Here is a 19340-nt window from a genome sequence, read left to right as displayed (position 1 = left end):
GACCTTACTCGGAACTATTTGCCTAGGGAATATTGCACGATTCCTTTAAATTTTTTCCATTTGTTTTCCACATCTTCGTCTTCATCACCGAATATTTGATGTTGACTGCACAGACACTCTGAAATTTGTATCTTGTCACTCTTGCTAAGCAAAAATATCTTCCTGAATTCTTAACATTCTTCCTGAATTCTTAACATTCTTCCTCACACACGTTGTCATATATGCTATCGCAGCTTTGTGATTACTGATAGCTTCCTCTGCGTTAATTGATTCGAAAAGTTCAGGTCTGTTTGTTGCCAAGAGGCCTAAGACGTTATCTTAACGATTTGATTTTCTGACTATCTGCTAAAAGTAATTTTCAGAGAAGAAAATGTCACACGAATCCCTGTCTGTGGCACCAGTTTTGGTACCACGACACTCCCAATCTATACTGGCAAGTTGAAGTCACCCCCTATTACAACAGCATGATCAGGAGAATTACTGACGATATTCTGCAAGTTCTGTCTGAAGTGATCTGTCATTAGAGCTCCTGATCCAGACGGTCTTTAAAAGCATCTGGTTACCATTTTTGACCGATCTATTATACCACCAAGATTAATTCATAATCGTAATCCGTGAAACCTATCTAGATTTTGTGGAATTTTTACTGCAATGAAAATGCCGCCACCACTGGCGACTAACCTATCCTTACGATAAATATTCGAATCTGAACTTAGGATGTTGCCCTTAACGTCCAATTTCAGCCAACATTCTATTCCTATTTGTGCTTTACAACCTTCAATAAACGATACTAAGTGTCTGGGACCTATCCTTGGATGCTCCTGCAGTTAACTAAAATCTTATTAACTTTTCTATCTCTGATCTGCGACGACGGAGGTTCTATCAAGACATTTTGACTAATTTATTAGGCAAATCGTCTTTGATGACAAGGGAGGGTTTCTCTAACGTAAAAAAAGGCCCATGTGCATGCCACAGGTACTCCGCTTCCCTAGCAGCCGTTTCCTGAGTGTCGTGCTCTCCTGACGTATTAAGGGGAACCCTGGAATTCTGCATCCGATAGTAGACGTTGAGAAATTTGTATCCGAGACCGTCACAGAGTGGTCTGAGCCTCTGGTTTAGACCTTCCACTCTGCTGCAAACCAGAGGTTCGCGATCAACCCTGGGAACGAGGATGCAAATAGTCAGCTTAGCCTGCACCACGCGTGCGGCGCTAGTTGCCTTCAACAAATTAGCTATCCGACAAAGGAGCCGAGGAAGTCCTCAGAACCCAAGCGGCAGGCGTCATTCGTGCCAACATCTGCCACCACCTTACGCAGCCTGTTGCAACCAATGCGGTCGATAGCTGCCGGCTGGGCCTCTTCCATATCACGAATGAGACCCCACCCCGGCAAACATACCGAGTGCACACTTCCGTTTTGTCCTGCCTTGCCTGCTATTTCCCTGAGTAGCTCCATCAACATCCTAACATTGGAGCTCCCAATGACAAGAATACCCACCCACTGCACTTGTCCTGACTGGGAAGGGAAAATCAGCTCAACAGGAGAGGCATCCCGTGCCGGCTCAGAGATTTGATCAACACTGGGTAGCACCTCGAGCCTGTTGCTAAGGCCTAAGGAGCCAGATGCGTGACCTGCTCCCTCTTCCGCCTTCAGTCCAGTGACACGCATCTGCGACCCACTATAGTGTGATCTGGCCGCTCAGACGTTGCGAATCAGAAGATGCAGCGAACCAGGGTCACCTGGGAATTCCAATGGCACCAAAAGCCTCGCAGGTCTCGTACCAGTGCCCCGACGCAGCCGCTACTTTGAACATTAGCCAGAAACTTGTCGATGGTGTCCAATGCTGCTTCCAGATGTTTGCGGACAGCAGCCAATTCTCCTTGTGTCCGCACACAACAAGTACAGTTCCTAGCCATATCGCAGTGTGTAAAAATAGTTTTAAGATCTCAAATAGTGATACTGAGTTTAGAATGTACGCAAAATGTAACGAGGAGAATACAGAAACACTAAAAACTGATCTGTAGATTTCTCCCAGTGCTATGAGACAGCAAACACTTAAACAGAAATAAATTTCCCTACTGAAGTTGATGTATGTACAGTTATGTTACTAGAAACTGTGTTTATCCGAAAGCTACTGCGCGAGATAAGTATGCAAACTAGAATATACTGATCTAAAATATATACTATGTACCATTGCGAGATTTAAACTTAATCGTAAGGAAATATAATTCATCCACGAAAGGAGTGGGATACAAAACACTGGTTCAACCGAATCTTTGAATACTGGTCATCAGTCTGGGACTATTAACGACCAGGATTAATACAACAGATAGAGAAGATACAATGAAGAGCGGAGCGCTTTGTCACGGGGTATTTACTCGGCACGAGAGAATTACAGAGATGCTCCAATAACTCAAATGTAGGCGTTGTAATAAAGGCACGCTGGATGAACGATTGTCGATAGAGCGCTGTATGACATTTAATTTCCCTGTTTTTGGGATAGTTTCGCAAAATGTATATGGTAGGAAAGAACAAGTAGCCGGGCTCTTCCTAGAACGCATGCTTTCGAAATATCGACAGCAAATCCTACTGTGATATTTCGAAAGCATGCGTTCTAGGAAGAGTAGGGCTACATATTATTTCATCCCATACAGCGCTTTATCGACAATCGTTCATCCAACGCGCCACTTGTTAAAGGCAAGGAGAGGGGGTAAAATGACACTCGTAACAAAAGTACCCTCGAGCACACAACATAAAGTGTCTCATATAGCTCAAATGGCTCTAAGCACTATTGGAATATCTGAGGTCATGAGTCCCCTAGAAATACTTAAACCTAATTGACCTAAGGACATCACACACATCCGTGCCCAAGGCAGGATTCGAACCTGCGACCGTAGCAGCAGCGCGGTTCAGACTTAAGCGCCTAGAACCGATCGGCCACAGCGGCCGGCTAGAGTGGCTATCCGAGTATAGACCTATGCAAGTCGCGATTATTTTTACATAATGACAATCTTACCTGAGTTTGTGCGAATGTGTGTGTGTGTATGTGTGTGTGTGTGTAGGTGGTTGGGTGGATGTGAAAGACAGAGATAAGCAGAGATACAGGACTAGAAACCGAAGAGAATTGCAGTCATGTACTTACTTGTGCGGTAGCAGTAGGTTGGTGAAGTTGATGTGGACGCGCGTGTGTATGGAGCTGGTGGTGATGAGGTACTTGCAGCGCCTGTTGGGCGGGTAGAGGCCCGGGTACCCGGGGCTAGCCAGGACGCACGATCCTGGGTCCCCGCACGAGAAGTCCTGGTACAGCCAGTCGCATTCTGCCAACGTAAACAGAAATCCGCCATCCGTCTCAGGTTGACAACATTCACAAACTTCGTAACGACAACTCATATATGTAAACGCTTCATCACAAACTGTATAATTTGGAAACACAAGAACACACAAATCTTAACACGCGTGGCAGTGCCCGTTTCTCTATTTCTATCCTGTAACACCAGAAACACATATTCTGCTGGAAAATGAAAGGAATTAATTCTTCTAAAAAGAATGTGACATATCTGAAATAATAGACACCACCAATATGCATACACAAGATTCGTGAAGGCTTGTATGATCACTCAGTAGAGTGCACTCTATAGCGTCCTCAGTGCCATATTACGAAAAGACTTAAAAACAATATTCATAAAGAAGACATTCATAATTTGTAAGAGATTTTTTTTTTTCATGTAGCCGTAAAACAATAATTTCTCTGTCCAAGTTTCAAATGCAAAGAAATAATTTATGACAAAATGATCTACAGAGACGACAAGATATGCTCTTTCGTTAATTTTTTAGTCGTCTACTCTTCCTCTTTTGTCTTGAATGTGTATAGAGGGACATCTTGCGAGTGCTGGCAAATGTAAGCATATTTGTATGAGTTAAGCATATAATATACTGATTTAATATTATTGTGCACTTTTAATTTGTAAGAGGTGATCCCGATTTCATGTCCGCCTTCCTTGAATTAACCTGCATTCAAGTAATTTACAGTTCAACAATCGCAGCGGCCGATGCAGCCAACGACGCCATTACGTGGCGATATTAACTTATAAAAAATTAGCAGAAGCGGAAAACTCGCCCGCTATTAACATAATATTAATTTTTCTCCACAGCCGCCCGACGTTGCAGAAAATACGTAGCTTTAAGATTCTTATTTTCAGTACCATACCCGAGACCCAGAGTCTGACTACAATACAATGGTTAACGGAGGTAAGAAAAATACTCTCGCGCGTGTGTGGGCCGCAATTGTAATTAGTAACTAAATATCATATGGTTTAAGGTGAACTGACTAGCCGAGGAAATTAATATGAATAGTTTATTACGATGTACAACTTATATGCTCATGTTTTAAGATTCAGCGAGTCTAACATTCATTAACGTAAGGAATAATTTGAAATTAATATTGTTAAAAAGGAGAACTTCAGGAAAGCATTTAATCGTAAAATCAAAATTAAATGGAACATCATTTTTATTAAGGCCCACCACGTAAGTCGGCAACAATCAAATAATAATAATAATAATAACAATAATAATATATATATTAAATTACGACGGCCGACGGACGCGAGAACTCTTTGCCCAACCTCGTGCAGGACTCGGTGTGATGCGACGAGCGAGCAGAGGAAAAAGGGATAGCAGACGCTACTTTGGTAGTGTGTGGCAGATGGCTATTTGGACTGAGGTGGGGGGGGGGGGGGGAAATCTGTATAGTACGCGAAGTTGTGTCCAAACACTGCACCCCTATGGCGTAGATGATTAACACATCTGCTTGATAAGCAGAAGAGCCGGGTTCGATCCCTGGTCTTCGTACCAGTTGTCTCGTCAATGAATTCTATCATCTCCTGAATACGACAGAGATCGGAATTTCTCGTTTCTGAACCTATTCCATGTCCTTCCTCCGGATCAAACCGGGAAATGGACTCTGTTCTTTCGGAAACGTCCCGTACGCTATACGGTGTAATCATCGTTACCAGTATTCATGTAGGCCGTAAAACCACAGGATAAGCCAAAAGTGAAATCAGGAGAAGTGACACGTAGCTTGTGCAATTTTCCTGTCAGTAGATCTGTTTCAGATCGAAGCCTCGCGAACCTGTCGTCTCCCTATCAGTCATCTCCTATAATTCTCTGACGGGTTATCACAATCTACTTGGCTTGCTCTGAACACTGTGGGACTTAACATCTATGGTCATCAGTCCCCTAGAACTTAGAACTACTTAAACCTAACTAACCTGAGGACATCACACAACACCCAGTCATCAGGAGGCAGAGAAAATCCCTGACCCCACCAGGAATCGAACCCGGGAACCCGGGCGTGGGAAGCGAGAACGCTACCGCACGACCACGAGCTGCGGACACGATCTACTTATTCACACATATCATTCTGTTAGTCTTAAGACATTTCCTATGTTATTTTCAGCGAATGAGTGGCATGGTGGCCAGTGAGTGACACATGCCTATTTGGCTAGCAAAGTTTACTGGATGGAAGGAAGAGTTATTATGCTGTTTGATTGTAATTTACAGTTGTAGAATTCAGTGCCCAAACTAACAGAGATGATTACGGAGACAACAACACAAACATATTTCGTACAGCAACCATGTGGCGGAATGCACATTGTTGGGCCATTCCATGCAGGAGGTTATTGTGCGTCACTGGGAATAAAAAGGTGTTAAATGTTTTTCGTATCTTTATTGTTGTGATCACTATTACATTACAATAAATGTTGAAAATGAGCATCATTAACCTCAGTGCAGAGATGGAACCGACGTAGCAGGGAGTCGTGTCTTCGCTGGAAAATGAGTGGTGCGTTCTGTATTCCTGTGGCTGCTGCAACAATTCTTACAACCATTTCTGCCTGCGAGTCAACAGGATAGAATACACCTCGAATATCATGTAGCCCCAAAGAAAAATGTATAATGTGGTGAGGTACGGAGATCTTGCAGGTCTTCTTCAGCCGATCCACTGAGTGCCAGATGTACTGGTAAATACGGTGTGGACATCTGCGTGCGGGCTAACGTTCGCGATACATTCGCTGGGCCCTCCCACTGACTCCTTCAGCGACACCGTAAACAAAGTGTATGTCCATCAGCTGGCCCCATATGTAGCGCCGCTGTTAACACTGCAACTGACATGCTGGCATTAGGGTTACCCGCTGTTTACTGACTCAGTATCGAAACGCATGACATCACAAGATACTATACATCTCAAACTAACTTTTGGTGTAACAACTCTAGATGCAACATCTTTAATCTGCTCCACTCGTGTATACCTATGCATGCTCAGTGCTCAGGCGTGGGTTTTAGAAGCATGGTTGCTTCACGAGATATATTTTGTTTTTGTCTCCCGTATGCACTGGGCACCTAATTTTTGAACACTCTGTATAATTAAAAACCGAGTATTGTGTGTTAATTGTAGCATTTGCAATTAATTTTGATTATATTTAAGGTGGAGCTGCATTCCTAAAGGAAAATCGTCGAATAATGCGCAACACTGTCAACTACGAATTTGGCGAGAGCACTTGAGGGCGAGCAGGCATCGGAAGCTGCAACTGTACAGTCCAGCATCTCTGGCGTCGGTGCGATAGTCGGAGATGAGGTTAGAGCCGCACTGCAACAAGAAGACACTGTTAGGCATCTTTGTGCAGACCATCACTGGCGCTGTCACCGCAGTAGTGATGGAAAAGATACAGGAAACACCAAGAGATGAAAGTCAGCTACTCTAGGTCTGTGCTCCTAACAATTCATTAAAAGAACCAGAGAATAGGCACAGTTGCTCGAACAGAAGCTAATAGTGAAGTCTGATGATCTTGAACAATATCAGACACGCAATAATCTAGACTATGGGATTCTGAAGTACAGCGGAGAGAGAACAAATGAATTAATGGTGAATCCTGGCTGAGAGAAGCTAGGGGTGTAGGTGACAGTGAAGTTGACGGCATTCACGGAATGGGACTTCGGATACATCTACATCTACGTGATTGCTCTGCTATTCACAATAAAGTGCCTGGAAGAGGGTTCTACGAAATATAGACCCTGTAACAGTGGAGTTTATGTCGTGCAGGTAAAGAACAGAAATCTCCAGAGAGATGAAGGAGCCCTTGAAGGAGGACTGGCAATACGCGAATATCTCATCTCTGAAAGATTCCACATTTTGAACATTTGGTTTGATTTGATTTGATTTATTGCTCATTTAGATAGCTGTTGCCTCATATTTTATAACAGGTCACCCATTTTACAATTTTTCATGTAGGATACAAAACATATTCAGTATTACAAACAGTGATTAAAGTTGTCAGCAATTACAATGGATGTAATAATTAATTAATAACACATTAGAAATTGAAAGAAAAAACGCAAATATATTGAGATTTCGAGAAGATATGGTGATAGATGATACGAAAGACTTGGATAGTAAGAGAGAGAGAGAGAGAGAGAGAGAGAGAGAGAGAGAGAGAGAGAGAGAGAAATGTTACTCTATGTGACCCAGGTTGGTCAGAAAGACTCGGAACTACTTAGAGTCTTGCAGTTTCGGTTCGCTACAGTTTAATTTACGGATTAATATTTCTAAACACTGTTTACAAAGGCAGTACAATTATTATATACATAGTGGAAAGCGTAGTGGTGTGTGAGTGTACAGTATGTTATTTGTTGGGGTTATTAATTAACCTTCAGAAAATGGTTCAAATGGCTCTGAGCACTATGGGACTTAACATCTGAGGTCATTAGTCCCCTTGAACTTAGAACTACTTAAACCTGACTAACCCAAAGACATCACACACATCCATGCCCGAGGCACGATTCGAACCTGCGACCATAGCGGTCACGCGGTTCCAGACTGAAGTGCCTAGAACCGCCCGGCCACACCGGCCGGCATTAATTAACCTTCAGTCTCTATATTATGTCTGTTGATTTTTACCAGTTATGTTACTTGTATACTAAGTGTTCAGTTACAAATGTTACATCGCAACAGCGGTGTAATGACTGCGGGATGGATTTTCCTACTGTTTGTACTTAAGCTAGGACTTGTTTACGGGGTTGATTGCATGTCACTGTTTATTTTGATAGAGTTTAATTATTTTAAATGCCGTCTAAGATTGTCTGTGGTTTGTGTTAGTGAAAGTATTTGATATTTGAGTGTGTGTGTGTTTCGGTAATGCTGTCTGCGTTGGTGCATGAAATAGAACTGCTGTCTTACGAACTTCGTGTGTGATTCAGTGCTGTGTTATACAGCCTGTCTGTCTGTATTCATCATATAATGTCCTTGAGACGCCATCAGCGATTTTATTTACTATTTCCCACTTGCCTTTGTCTTTTATTACCCGTATCGTGACATTGATGGACTGCGTTGGTGTCTGGTGTGCTCCTCTGTAGTGTATCTGTGTCAGTGAATAAGTATGTATTCTGGGGATCCATGTTCCTAACATGTACTGTACAAGCAGCGAGTCCGGCTGCGGCCTACGCTGTGTAAGTGCTCAGGGTGAGGACCGTGACCTGTCAGAAAGTGGACCGCACCCCGGCTGGGATTGATATCGCTCAGTCTCAGACGTTCCCTAACATCCGGGAAAAACTGGTGTAGCCTACTGTCTTTATCGCTTAATGTCCAACCGCTTTGCTAGGTATCCACCGCCTTTTTAAGAGTTGGAGCTTCTCCGTAACGTCCTGTCCGGTAATCTCGTTTACATTATCCTGTGAAACCCTTCTCAGCCAGTACATTGCAGCCCTAAACCGAATGGCTATTTCGATGAGGAAGCTTCCAAGCACCATGCAGAGTGATTCCATTGGCGTGGTGTTGAAAGCTCCTGACAGCGTTACCAGGGCAACCTCCGCCCTCACCACACGACGTTCCGATTGGTCACCAGACGTACTCTGTGGGCCCATGCACTGGCTGCTTTCCATACAGATTACATGCTCAAAAAGCGCACAAAGGTAAGATATCAGTAAGTTCCCTGACGTTTGTTATGTCGAGTCTAGCAAACTTGTGCGTGAACTTGGCAGCCCTGTCGGTCGGTCTGATGTGTTCGTCAAATGACAGTCGTTCGTCGTGTTAGACACCAAGATATCGTGTTTTCCGTTGTCTGCGAATGCTAATGTCGTGTAGTTTTATGGTAAGATTACTTTATACGGTTCCTTTGGGTAGTATATAAGCTACACTACTGGCCATTAAAATTGTTACACCACGAAGATGACATGCTACAGACGCGAAATTTAACCGACAGAAAGAAGATGCTGTGATATGTAAATGATTAGCTCTTCAGAGCATTCACACAACGGTGGCACCGGTGGGGACACATACAACGTGCTGACACAAGGAAAGTTTCCCACCGATTTCTCTTACACAAACAGCAGTTGACTGGCGTTGCCTGATGAAACGTTATTGTGATCCCTCGTTAAGGAGGAGATATGCGTACCATCGCGTTTCCGACTTTGATAAAGGTCGGATTGTAGCCTATCGCGATTGCGGTTTATCGTATCGCGACATTGCTGCTCGCGTTTGTCGAGATCCAATGACTGTTAGCAGAATATGGAATCGGTGGATTCAGGAGGGTAATACGGAACGCCGTGCTGGATCCCAACGGCCTCGTATCACTAACAGTCGAGATGACAGGCATCTTATCCGCATGGCTGTAACAGATTGTGCAGCCATGTCTCGATCGCTGAGACAACAGATGGGGGCGTAGCAAGACAACAACCATCTGCACGAACAGTTCGACAACGTTTGCAGCAGCATGTACTATCAGCTCGGAGACCATGGCTGCGGTTACCCTTGACGCTGCATCACAGACAGGAGCACGGCGAACCTGGGTGCACGAATGGCAAAACGTCATTTTTTCGGATGAATCCAGGTTCTGTTTACAGCATCATGATGGTAGTATCCGTGTTAGGCGACATCGCGGTGAACGCACATTAGAAGCGTGTATTCGTCATCGCCATACTGGCGTATCACCCGGCCTGATGGTGTGGGGTTCCATTGGTTACACGTCTCGGTCACCTCTTGTTCGCATTGACGGTACTTTGAACAGTGGACGTTACATTTCAAATGTGTTACGACCCATGGCTCTGTCCTTCATTCGATCCCTGCGAAACCCTGCATTTCAGCAGGATTAAGCGCGACCGCATGTTGCAGGTCCTGTACGGGCCTCTCTGGATACAGAAAATGTTAGACTGCTGCCCTGGCCAGTATATTCTCCACATCTCTCACCAATTGAAAACGTCTGGTCAATGATGGCCGACCAACTGGCTCGTCACAATACGCCAGTCACTACTCTTGATGAACTGTGGTATCGTGTTGAAGCTGCATGGGCAGCTATACCTGTACACTCCATCCAAGCTCTGATTGACTCAATGCCCAGGCATATCAAAGTCGTTATTACGGCCAGAGGTGGTTGTTCTGGGTACTGATTCCTCAGGATCTATGCACCCAAATTGCGTGAAAAGTAATCACATATCAGTTCTAGTATAACATATTTGTCCAATGAATACCCGTTTATCATCTGCATTTCTTCTTGATGTAGCAATTTTAATGGCCAGTAGTGTATTTTGTGTAGAGCCACCGCCAACCTGTGTGGCCGAGCTGTTCTAGGTGCTACAGTCTTGAACCGCGCGACCGCTACGGTCGCAGGTTCGAATCCTGCCTCGGGCATGGATGTGTGTGATGTCCTTAGGTTAGTTTGGTTTAAGTAGTTCTATGTTATAGCGGACTGATGACCACAGCAGTTAAGTCGCACAGTGCTCAGAGCCATTTTATTTGTAGAGCCGCCTGAAGTTTATTATTTTTGTTCCACTGGCCAATGCTTGTGAGTAGTTATGTTGATTGGTGCTCAAGTTGCGGTTTTGAGTGCGCGAAGACCACCTCCAGAAGGTCATCTGCTTACGCTATCGCCCCGTTCGCACGGTTATCCCCATCCAGTTGATGTAGAAGGGGTTCAAAGGCGATATCCCAAAAGACGGGGACACAGAATGATCCTTGTGGCCAAACTTGGGAGATTCTTTTAATGGCTTTCTGACTTCTCTCACGCCATTCAACCACCCTGTTTCTACGGCAGGCTGACAGGCTATCGTACACGGCCTTAGGTACCTGCATCTCTCTGAGTGTTGGAAACATTACGGGCCACCAGAGACTACTAAGGGACCGCAAAATGTCTATAATAATTGCCACGGCGTATTTGTTTTCCATTTCTGTTTCCTCTATTCTTAACAACAAGCATGTCTGCATGGTGGCCCATCGGTACATTTCAAGTTGTAGATGCTTAGCTACTTTATTTAGTGCGTCATCTATAGATTTTCCGGCACTGCAACCGAATTGATGCAGACTAAGACAAAGGAGCTACCTGAGCGTTTGCAGGCGATCGCAGAGAAGTCGTTTCTGGCCCTTGGCCAGGGTGTTAATTAAGCACATAGGTCTATACGTTTTCTTTGGACCTCAAGCATCCTTGTCTTCTAATTTTTTAATTATGAAGGCACTTGCTATTTTCCAAATCGCAAGTACCTGTCCCAGCCGTAACACTTCATTCCGTAGATCCGTCAGGTATGGAACAACCTGTGGAGCAACAATTTTCAGTGTCTCGGGATGTGATACCATCTGGCACAAAGGCTTTTTTGTACTTTAGTTTGGCAATCGCTAGCACGACATCCTCACGTGCAAAGGGAATAACGGCAGTACCATATTCATAGAATGAGTTATTACGGTTCGTTGTCCAGTCCAATTGTTGCTCGTCATCGGGGAGGCCTTTGTTTAGCAGTAATTCCACAGGACTTCTTCATCCCTCTGTTATGGCACCGTCATCTCGTCTCACCGTTGCTAACACTAACGGCGTCTTCAGACGCTCCCTCTGCATTTTGAAGGGTTCCCTCAATTGTTGATTTGGAGCTGCTTCTGCACGTGTGTGTTCCAATGCTCTTCTCGAGTTTTTCGTAGCCCTTGTCTGTAACGTTGTTTTGCTTCCCTGAACTGTATGAGTCTGACATCTCTGTCCCGTGCCGTTGTCGCTCTTTGATACCATTTCCTTTGTTTCTTGCTTCTTTGCGCAACCTTGTTAGTCTTCTAGTCCATGGTATGTTTACCTTACGTCCTATGTCAACGGCGGAATTATAGCCCTTTGTGCTTTTTGTAGTAAATCAAAATATGTGCTGTATAGTCCACTGACCCCTAAAGTGCAAGATGGGTGAACGCGTCAATCATCTGTCGCAGTTTTGCCTAGCCCGTCTTATGAAATAACAATTGCCGATGTTTGTGCTGTGCAGGTGTGTCTATTTGTGTGCCTATGTTCACGATAATAGCGTTGTGGACACTGTGAGTATCGCCATTCATGACCTCCCACTCCATTACAAGTGGCACAGCGTTTGCATTTGCTATTGTTTTGTCAATCCTGCTGCTAGCTCCCGATGGCGCAATGTAGGTGCGTGGCTGGTTCGATTTGTTGACTTTGTACAGGCTGTGTTCAGTTACCCCCTCATGGACTTGGTGCCACCGGTCGTCCGTTGTGTCAGAGTGCCAAATAGTGGACCTAGCATTTATATCTGCAGGTATTAGTAAGTTTCTGTTATTGGCGTATTGACAATGTCTCTGATGTAACTGAGATATGGTTTAATGTCTTGCGAGTATTGCGCGTACAACGACGCATTAATCGACTTCTTGATTTCGTGCACTATTTTAACTGTTGCGAAGTGATCGGTACATAGATGAGCTATCTGTGTATCTGTTAAGTTTAGATTTGTGACAACTAAAGCAGTTTTCGCATTGGATGTAGCTGTTACGATTATTTGTTTGTGATCAACAGCTACTAGTTTGCCGTTCCTGGTGTAGGATTCCTGCAAGCGGACTACGTCCGCGTGAACTTCAATCACTAGTTTACATAGCTCCATACTAACTAGTGTTTGGTTGAAACTTCCTAGCAGCTTAAAACTGTGTGCCGGACCGAGACTCGAACTCGGGACCTTTGCCTTTCACGGGCAAGCTGTGAGGACGGGGCATGAGTCCTGCTTGGGTAGCTCAGATGGTAGAGCACTTTCCCACGAAAGGCAAAGGTCCCGAGTGTGAGTCTCGGTCCGGCACACAGTTTTAATCTGTCAGGAAGTTTTACTCCTCTGCAGAGCGAAAATCCCATGTTAGTGTTTGGTTGTTCGCATTCAGCTGCAAGAGTTTCGTGGATGTCGGGTGTATAAAAAACATTTAGACCTCTCTTCATTGTAACTGAAGTATACTCGTCTGTGGAGCCTAGAAAAGTCTTTGATTATATTTTCTAGAATGAGCTTTTAGACCGTTTCTTGTGCAGGTTTTGTGTAGCAGAGCATTCAGTTCCTTAACGTCCGTCGGTATATTATCTGATTTCAGCAAAAGTCTGTCAGTTTGATCGTCGGTTGGCGTATTGTGACACCTTTTGAGTTGCAAATTCTAGTTACATGTCGCTGTGCTGTTTGGAAAATGTGTCTGTTTTCTAGTCTCGAAAGGCGTATACTTTTTTCCAACTTTAAAACGTCGTCTGTTCCCCAAGTTCTTTGTCTGGGTCTGATCGTTCTCTCGCTGTCTGCTCGGGCTGCGAGTATGTTGCGGGTGTCTGTATTTCCTGTTTTGCGTCGTATCCTTGTTTACGCTGGAGTTTATGTGGTTGAAGGTGTGTTACGTCGGCTGTTTGTTTGTATTCTTTTGGAATCTCTAAGTTTTCACTTTTTTCCTTCTGTGCACTCCGTCATCAAGCGTTGTGATGTTGTGTGCCGTGTTATTTGTGTTTGTGAACGCCACTGAGATGAACGTCATTGGTTTGAAGTAGGTTTTTCACTTTTCGGTGTTGTATACCCCGTTGTGTTTCAGAGCGTTATATCTGTGTTCTGTCACGGTGCTGTTTCGTATGTCTGTGTTTTGGTTGTATCTTTTGATTTCTGTGCACGTTTTGTGAGCTGTGTGGTTCTTGGTGCCCATTTCTTCATTCATTTTATGTTGTTTTTGTCTCTGATGTCTACGCTTTCCACAGTCATTCCTAATTCCATTTCTGTTCCTTCTATTCTTAACAACAAGCATGTCTGCAAGGTGGCCTATTGGTACATTTCAAGTTGTAGATGCTTAGCTACCTCATAGTCCATGGCACCTTACATGCACAGTATACCGATGTGTTCCGTTGTCTGTGAGTGAAGACGCTGGAACACGTCGCTGGTAACCAGTGACGGGAGGATTTCAGTATTATCGAATGTCCCTGGGAGGAAGCCCATTTGTTGCCACCATTCAAATGTGTTGCGCCATGACCTCGCCCGGGTAGCTGGAGACTTGCGTTTCTGGCGGTGAATGTCTTCGTATGCGCTGTACAGGTATGTGGAATTAAGGTCCTCTTGACATGTCATGGTCCTAGTACATATTACGGGAGTGACAGTGATCAATGTGTTACAGATATTTTCAATTAAAAACAGTGTTGATCACAATTTATTTATTACGGTGACCGGTTTCAACAACTACTGTGGTCATCTTCAGACCAATGAGTAAGAACCTCCTTCTGCTGGAGAGTCACTACTCAAGTGATTCTCCAGCAGAAGGAGGTTCTTACTCATTGGTCTGAAGTTGACAACAGTAGTGGTCGGAACCTGTCACCGTAATAAATAAATTGTGATCAGCACTGTTTTAATAGTAAATACTAGTAGATATAGTTTTGACCTTAGTAGTCTGTGTTAGCAATCAGTTTTTCAAGTAACTGTTTGTATGTAGAACATTCCGGACCGCCTCATTTGTTGCAAATACGGCTAATGTACAGACATGGTAAGCAACCAACTGCCTTTTCAGTACAGTCGGTTTGGATGTGTCCCAGTTAGGCGCATTTTTAGCAGAGTACTGCGTCTCGCCCTAAGTCATCCTAAGTGTAGCATTTCTGCACCCTTATGAATTTTTGAAAAGGGCGGATTCTAGATTTGGGGTACAAGTTGTTTCGACAAATGATGGCGGGACAATGATGGGGACACACGATGGAAGAAGATCAAACACACGGCCGGTTGAGCTGCTTGAAGATTATTTTAGCCTGTTGTGGGCTTTGTGATCCGTAACGGTCACAAATATTTTAGCCGTTGGTTTTCCGACCGTCAAAGGAAGTCGCTACATTGAGTGACGTTCTGCCGACTGTTCTGTAATAAGAAAATCCGTTCACAATTTATCCAGGCATACGACTGTCCAGGTACATATTACATACGCATATTTAAGGTATTTATCTATTTTTTTATTCTTTTCCTTTTAACTTTTTATTTTAATTTTATTTATACCTTTCGTTCTTCCTACAGCATCACTAAGACACATGATTTAACTTCTTGTCTTATTTTAAGAACTTTAATTTCTCACTCAATTACTTTTAAGTAAGACAGAGTTTTCCAACAGCTTCTTAAATCCCCAAAAAACGTCACATGTTCTTATAATGTTTTTTCACCGTTTGTCAAAAATCTATGGATCCCTTTCTTCCTTTTGGAAGGGCAGGCCAATGAAATAGTATTTTCGTGTAAATTTCAGATATAGCAGTTACAGTTTCCTCCTTTAGCTTACTTATCAGAAAGTGTATGTTAGAATATTTCTGATTCACTGAGGATCTTAGTTTTCCACACCAACCTTCGACGACATTCGTAGTCCGGTGTCGCTGGTTAAAAATATTGCACATTTCAGTCTGTATGCTAGGATTTTCCATTCATTGATTGACCAAACGGTCTGCCAATTTCAGAACATTTTCTGCGTTAGACGTTACCTTCACTACTACCATCCACAGTTAGTCAACATTATTTGGTGAAAGATGTGCCAGTGCAGCACACATGCGGTGAAACAAGCGGATTCTACTCTATCCCTGTTTTTTTCCATTAATCCCAGTTATAGTAATTTCTTCCACAGACACTGGTGAAGAAAAAACTTACAACCCGAACGAGACATTTTGAGGAATACCATTTTCATGGAATGAATTGTAAACACTTGAAAGTCTAGCAATTCGGTGACCATCCAGGCATCTTATTTTTTATTCCCGAAAAAAGTATATGATATAGATGTGGGCTTTTGCTGGGAGCATAGCTCATAAAACAGGAACTACCTCCATCTCTTCTATTATACTTATGAAGTCGACAATTATCGTGTACAGTGAGTTGAGTTGTTTCGAACAACTGCCAAATGTCTCGGCCATAAGAACAGTTCCATTTTCACATGGTACGTTCTACACCTCTTCACAAACGAACATCAAAATACTTTTCTAAGGGGAAGACTCATCATAAGTCTTCAGGAACACTACCACATTCCGTTAATTATAAAATGTCCTCGCTCAGTAGTAAACTGTGTTGTTCCAATATCTTCCATTTTTGCATTACAGAATGCATTCTTGGAGTTATAATCTTGCATATTTGCAACGAAATTTAAATCGACATCTTTCATACTTTTAGTCACCTCTTTAAAAATGTGGAAACAGGACTGTCTTTCCTATGTGGACTGTTTTTCTCCAGATATGCTTTCGTTTCCTAATCTGCACATCTACTTCAACAGGTGAGCAAGAATTTTGCTGTATAGCCATGATTCTGCCACCAGTAATTTTTGAACGTCATGCCGGATTTACGCACAGCCTCTTTGTACACTCATCACATTTTCTGTTCACATCGTAGCGATGAACATCCTTGAAAAGACATGGCTCCCGTTTCGTTGATGTAATTATTTCAATTGCTCACAGTGCACAGAACTCGAATAACTTAGATCTGAGAAACTATACGGAAACAACGCTGTCGGCGTGAACTCTGCCCGAGTGTAGGTGGCAACAATTCCACTACTGGTGAACGACTAGCGTAAATCAGCAGCTAGGGAGATTCTGGTCGAAAAACCCACGGTGCAAAATTGTTTCGTTGAAAGTTCCACGGTAACTGCAGCACGTACAAAAGAGTCGAAAACACGACGGTCGGATAGCCCACGTAGCTCCGTAACTGCGGCACGCCAAGCTGATACAGACAAAAGTACCACCCTGCTCCCTACCTTTACCTGAGCCGTTTTCGCCTTCTGTTTCCTCCGCTTTCCACACAAAGCTCATTCCTCAAGCAATGTACCCGTGAGGGCGCTGACCCAGTGCAGAATATAGTGTCAACCAGGGGTATCCTTTCACGTGCTGCACCTAAACTCACCATGCCCAAAATCGCACACTGATATGGCCAATCTCTGCCAGCTCATCTCACGAAATTCCACGTTCTGTTTAGAGATACCCTGAAACGCCAAAGAAAGTGGTATAGGCATGTCTATTCAAATGCAGAGATATGTCAACAGGCAGAATACGGCGCTGCGGTCTGCAACGTCTATATAAGACAACAAGTATCTGGCACTGTTGTTAGATCAGTTACTGCTGCTACAATGGCCGGTTATCAAAACTTAGCGAGTTGGAATGTAGTGTTGTAGTCGGCGCACGAGCGATGGCACACAGCATCTGCGAAGTAGCGATGAAGTGGGGATTTTTCCATAAGACCATTTCACGACAACGCTGCGGCCGGGAAAAGATCCTGTAAGAACGGGACCAACGACGACTGAAAAGTACCGTTCAACGGGGCAGAACTGTAATCCTTCCGAAAACTGATGCAGATTTCAATGCTGGGCCATCATCAAGTGTCAGTGTGGAACACGTTCAACAAAACCTCATCGAAATGGGCATTCGGAGCCAAAGGCCAAATCGCGTACTGTTGATGACCGCACGACACAAAGCTTTACGCCTCGGCTAGGCCTGTCAACACCGAGATCTGACTGTTTATGACTGGAAACATGTTGCTTGGTCGGACGAGTCAGCTTTGAAATTGTACCGAGCGGATAGACGTTTACGGTTATGGAGAAAACATTATGAATCCATGGACGCCGAATGTCAACAGCGGTCTGTTCAAGCTGGTGAAGGCTCTGTAATGGTGTGAGGCGTGTGCTTTTGGGGTGATATGGGACCCGTGATGCATCTAGATACGGCTCTGACAGGTGACACGTACGTGACCATCATGTCTGATCACATGCATGCAATTATGTCCATTGTGCATTCCGACGGGCTTGGACAATTTCAGCAGGATAATGCGACACTCCACAATTCCAGAACTGCTAGAGAGTGGAGTGACTCCAGGAACGCTCTTCTGCGTTTAAACCCGTTGACCACCAAACTCCTCAGACATGAACACTTTTGAGCATATCTGGGATGCCTTGAAACGACTGTTCAGAAGAGACCTCCACCCGTTCGTACTCTTACTGACTCGTGGACAGTCCTGTTGGATTCATGGCGTCATTTCCTTCCAGCACTACTTCAGAAAGTAATCGAGTCCATGCTATGTAATGTCGCAAACTTCATCGTGCTCGCGGGGGCCCTACACAATATTAGGTAGTGTACCAGTTTCTTTGGCTCTTCAGTGTATATAAATCCATTTAAAACTGACTCAAAGCGGTCAACCTTACCAATTCTGTAAATCTACATTGGTTATGTCTTTCAAACACATAATAAAAATAACACACCTCGGAGGTGGGTTAGGGGCGTATAAACGCTCTGTGCTGCACACCTCCAGCAATACTGACAATAAACGTATGGAATGTATGTTCTTAGAGATCAAATCCCTAAACAGCAAGTGCCTAATCTGTTTCCTCTAAGAAAACTCATAATGTAGGCAGACTGGCCTGTACGAAATGTTTCCTTGCAAGTGTCGATTCGACATACAGACATATAATTATAGCCTATTACAATAGCTTTAATTTTCTCTAGGACAGCATCTAGAATGTGAAATTCTAGCGTATGCCTTCTTGAAATCTGATGCTGTTCAACTACCACATACCCATCACACAGCCAGTAGTTACACTCTCATATCTACAACGACATCCCAAGAGTAATTCGTATCTTTCAAACATATGCACCTGACATGTCTTCCCATTACATAATTTTCTTGACGTACTCAACAGAAAGTCCAATACTAGAATTACTGTTGACTGCCTACAGAGTCTTGAAACACATCAAAGTACCTGAACTTGCAGCTGAGGTGCGGGAAATAGTTGGATAGACGATTTTCATTACTTTGTCGGACATAAACGAAACGTTCTTGGATACAATAACAAACTTTTTCAACTCTGTGATAAACAGGCTCTCCTAAATGACGGAAAACCGAGAAAGGAATCTGGACTTTGGCTTACTGATGAGCTAAAACAACTAATGAAGGTAAGAGAGGATGCATATCGGACATATATATTATGTCATAAATCTGAAAATAATACGGATTAAAGAAAGAAGTGGAACAGAATCAGTGAAGGTGTGAGAAAAGCTTTACTCAGACATGTCCATGCATTAAATGACAACAGATACAAATTAGCTGTCGAATTGA

At 43.6% G+C, this 19340-nt stretch overlaps 1 protein-coding gene across 1 annotated transcript in view; it reads right to left on the bottom strand.

Annotated features, from left to right (window-relative positions):
• LOC124616411 overlaps positions 1-19340 on the bottom strand; it is a 262291-nt gene that overhangs the window by 135260 nt on the left and 107691 nt on the right. Inside the window, exon 6 of the mRNA XM_047144715.1 lies at positions 3142-3316. Within this exon, the coding sequence (XP_047000671.1) occupies positions 3142-3316 (175 nt within the window). The remainder of the gene's footprint in view (positions 1-3141; positions 3317-19340) is intronic.

Source organism: Schistocerca americana, chromosome 5 (assembly GCF_021461395.2).
Source record: "Schistocerca americana isolate TAMUIC-IGC-003095 chromosome 5, iqSchAmer2.1, whole genome shotgun sequence".
Lineage (NCBI taxonomy): Eukaryota > Metazoa > Arthropoda > Insecta > Orthoptera > Acrididae > Schistocerca > Schistocerca americana.
This window is presented reverse-complemented; position numbering and strand designations above follow the sequence as displayed.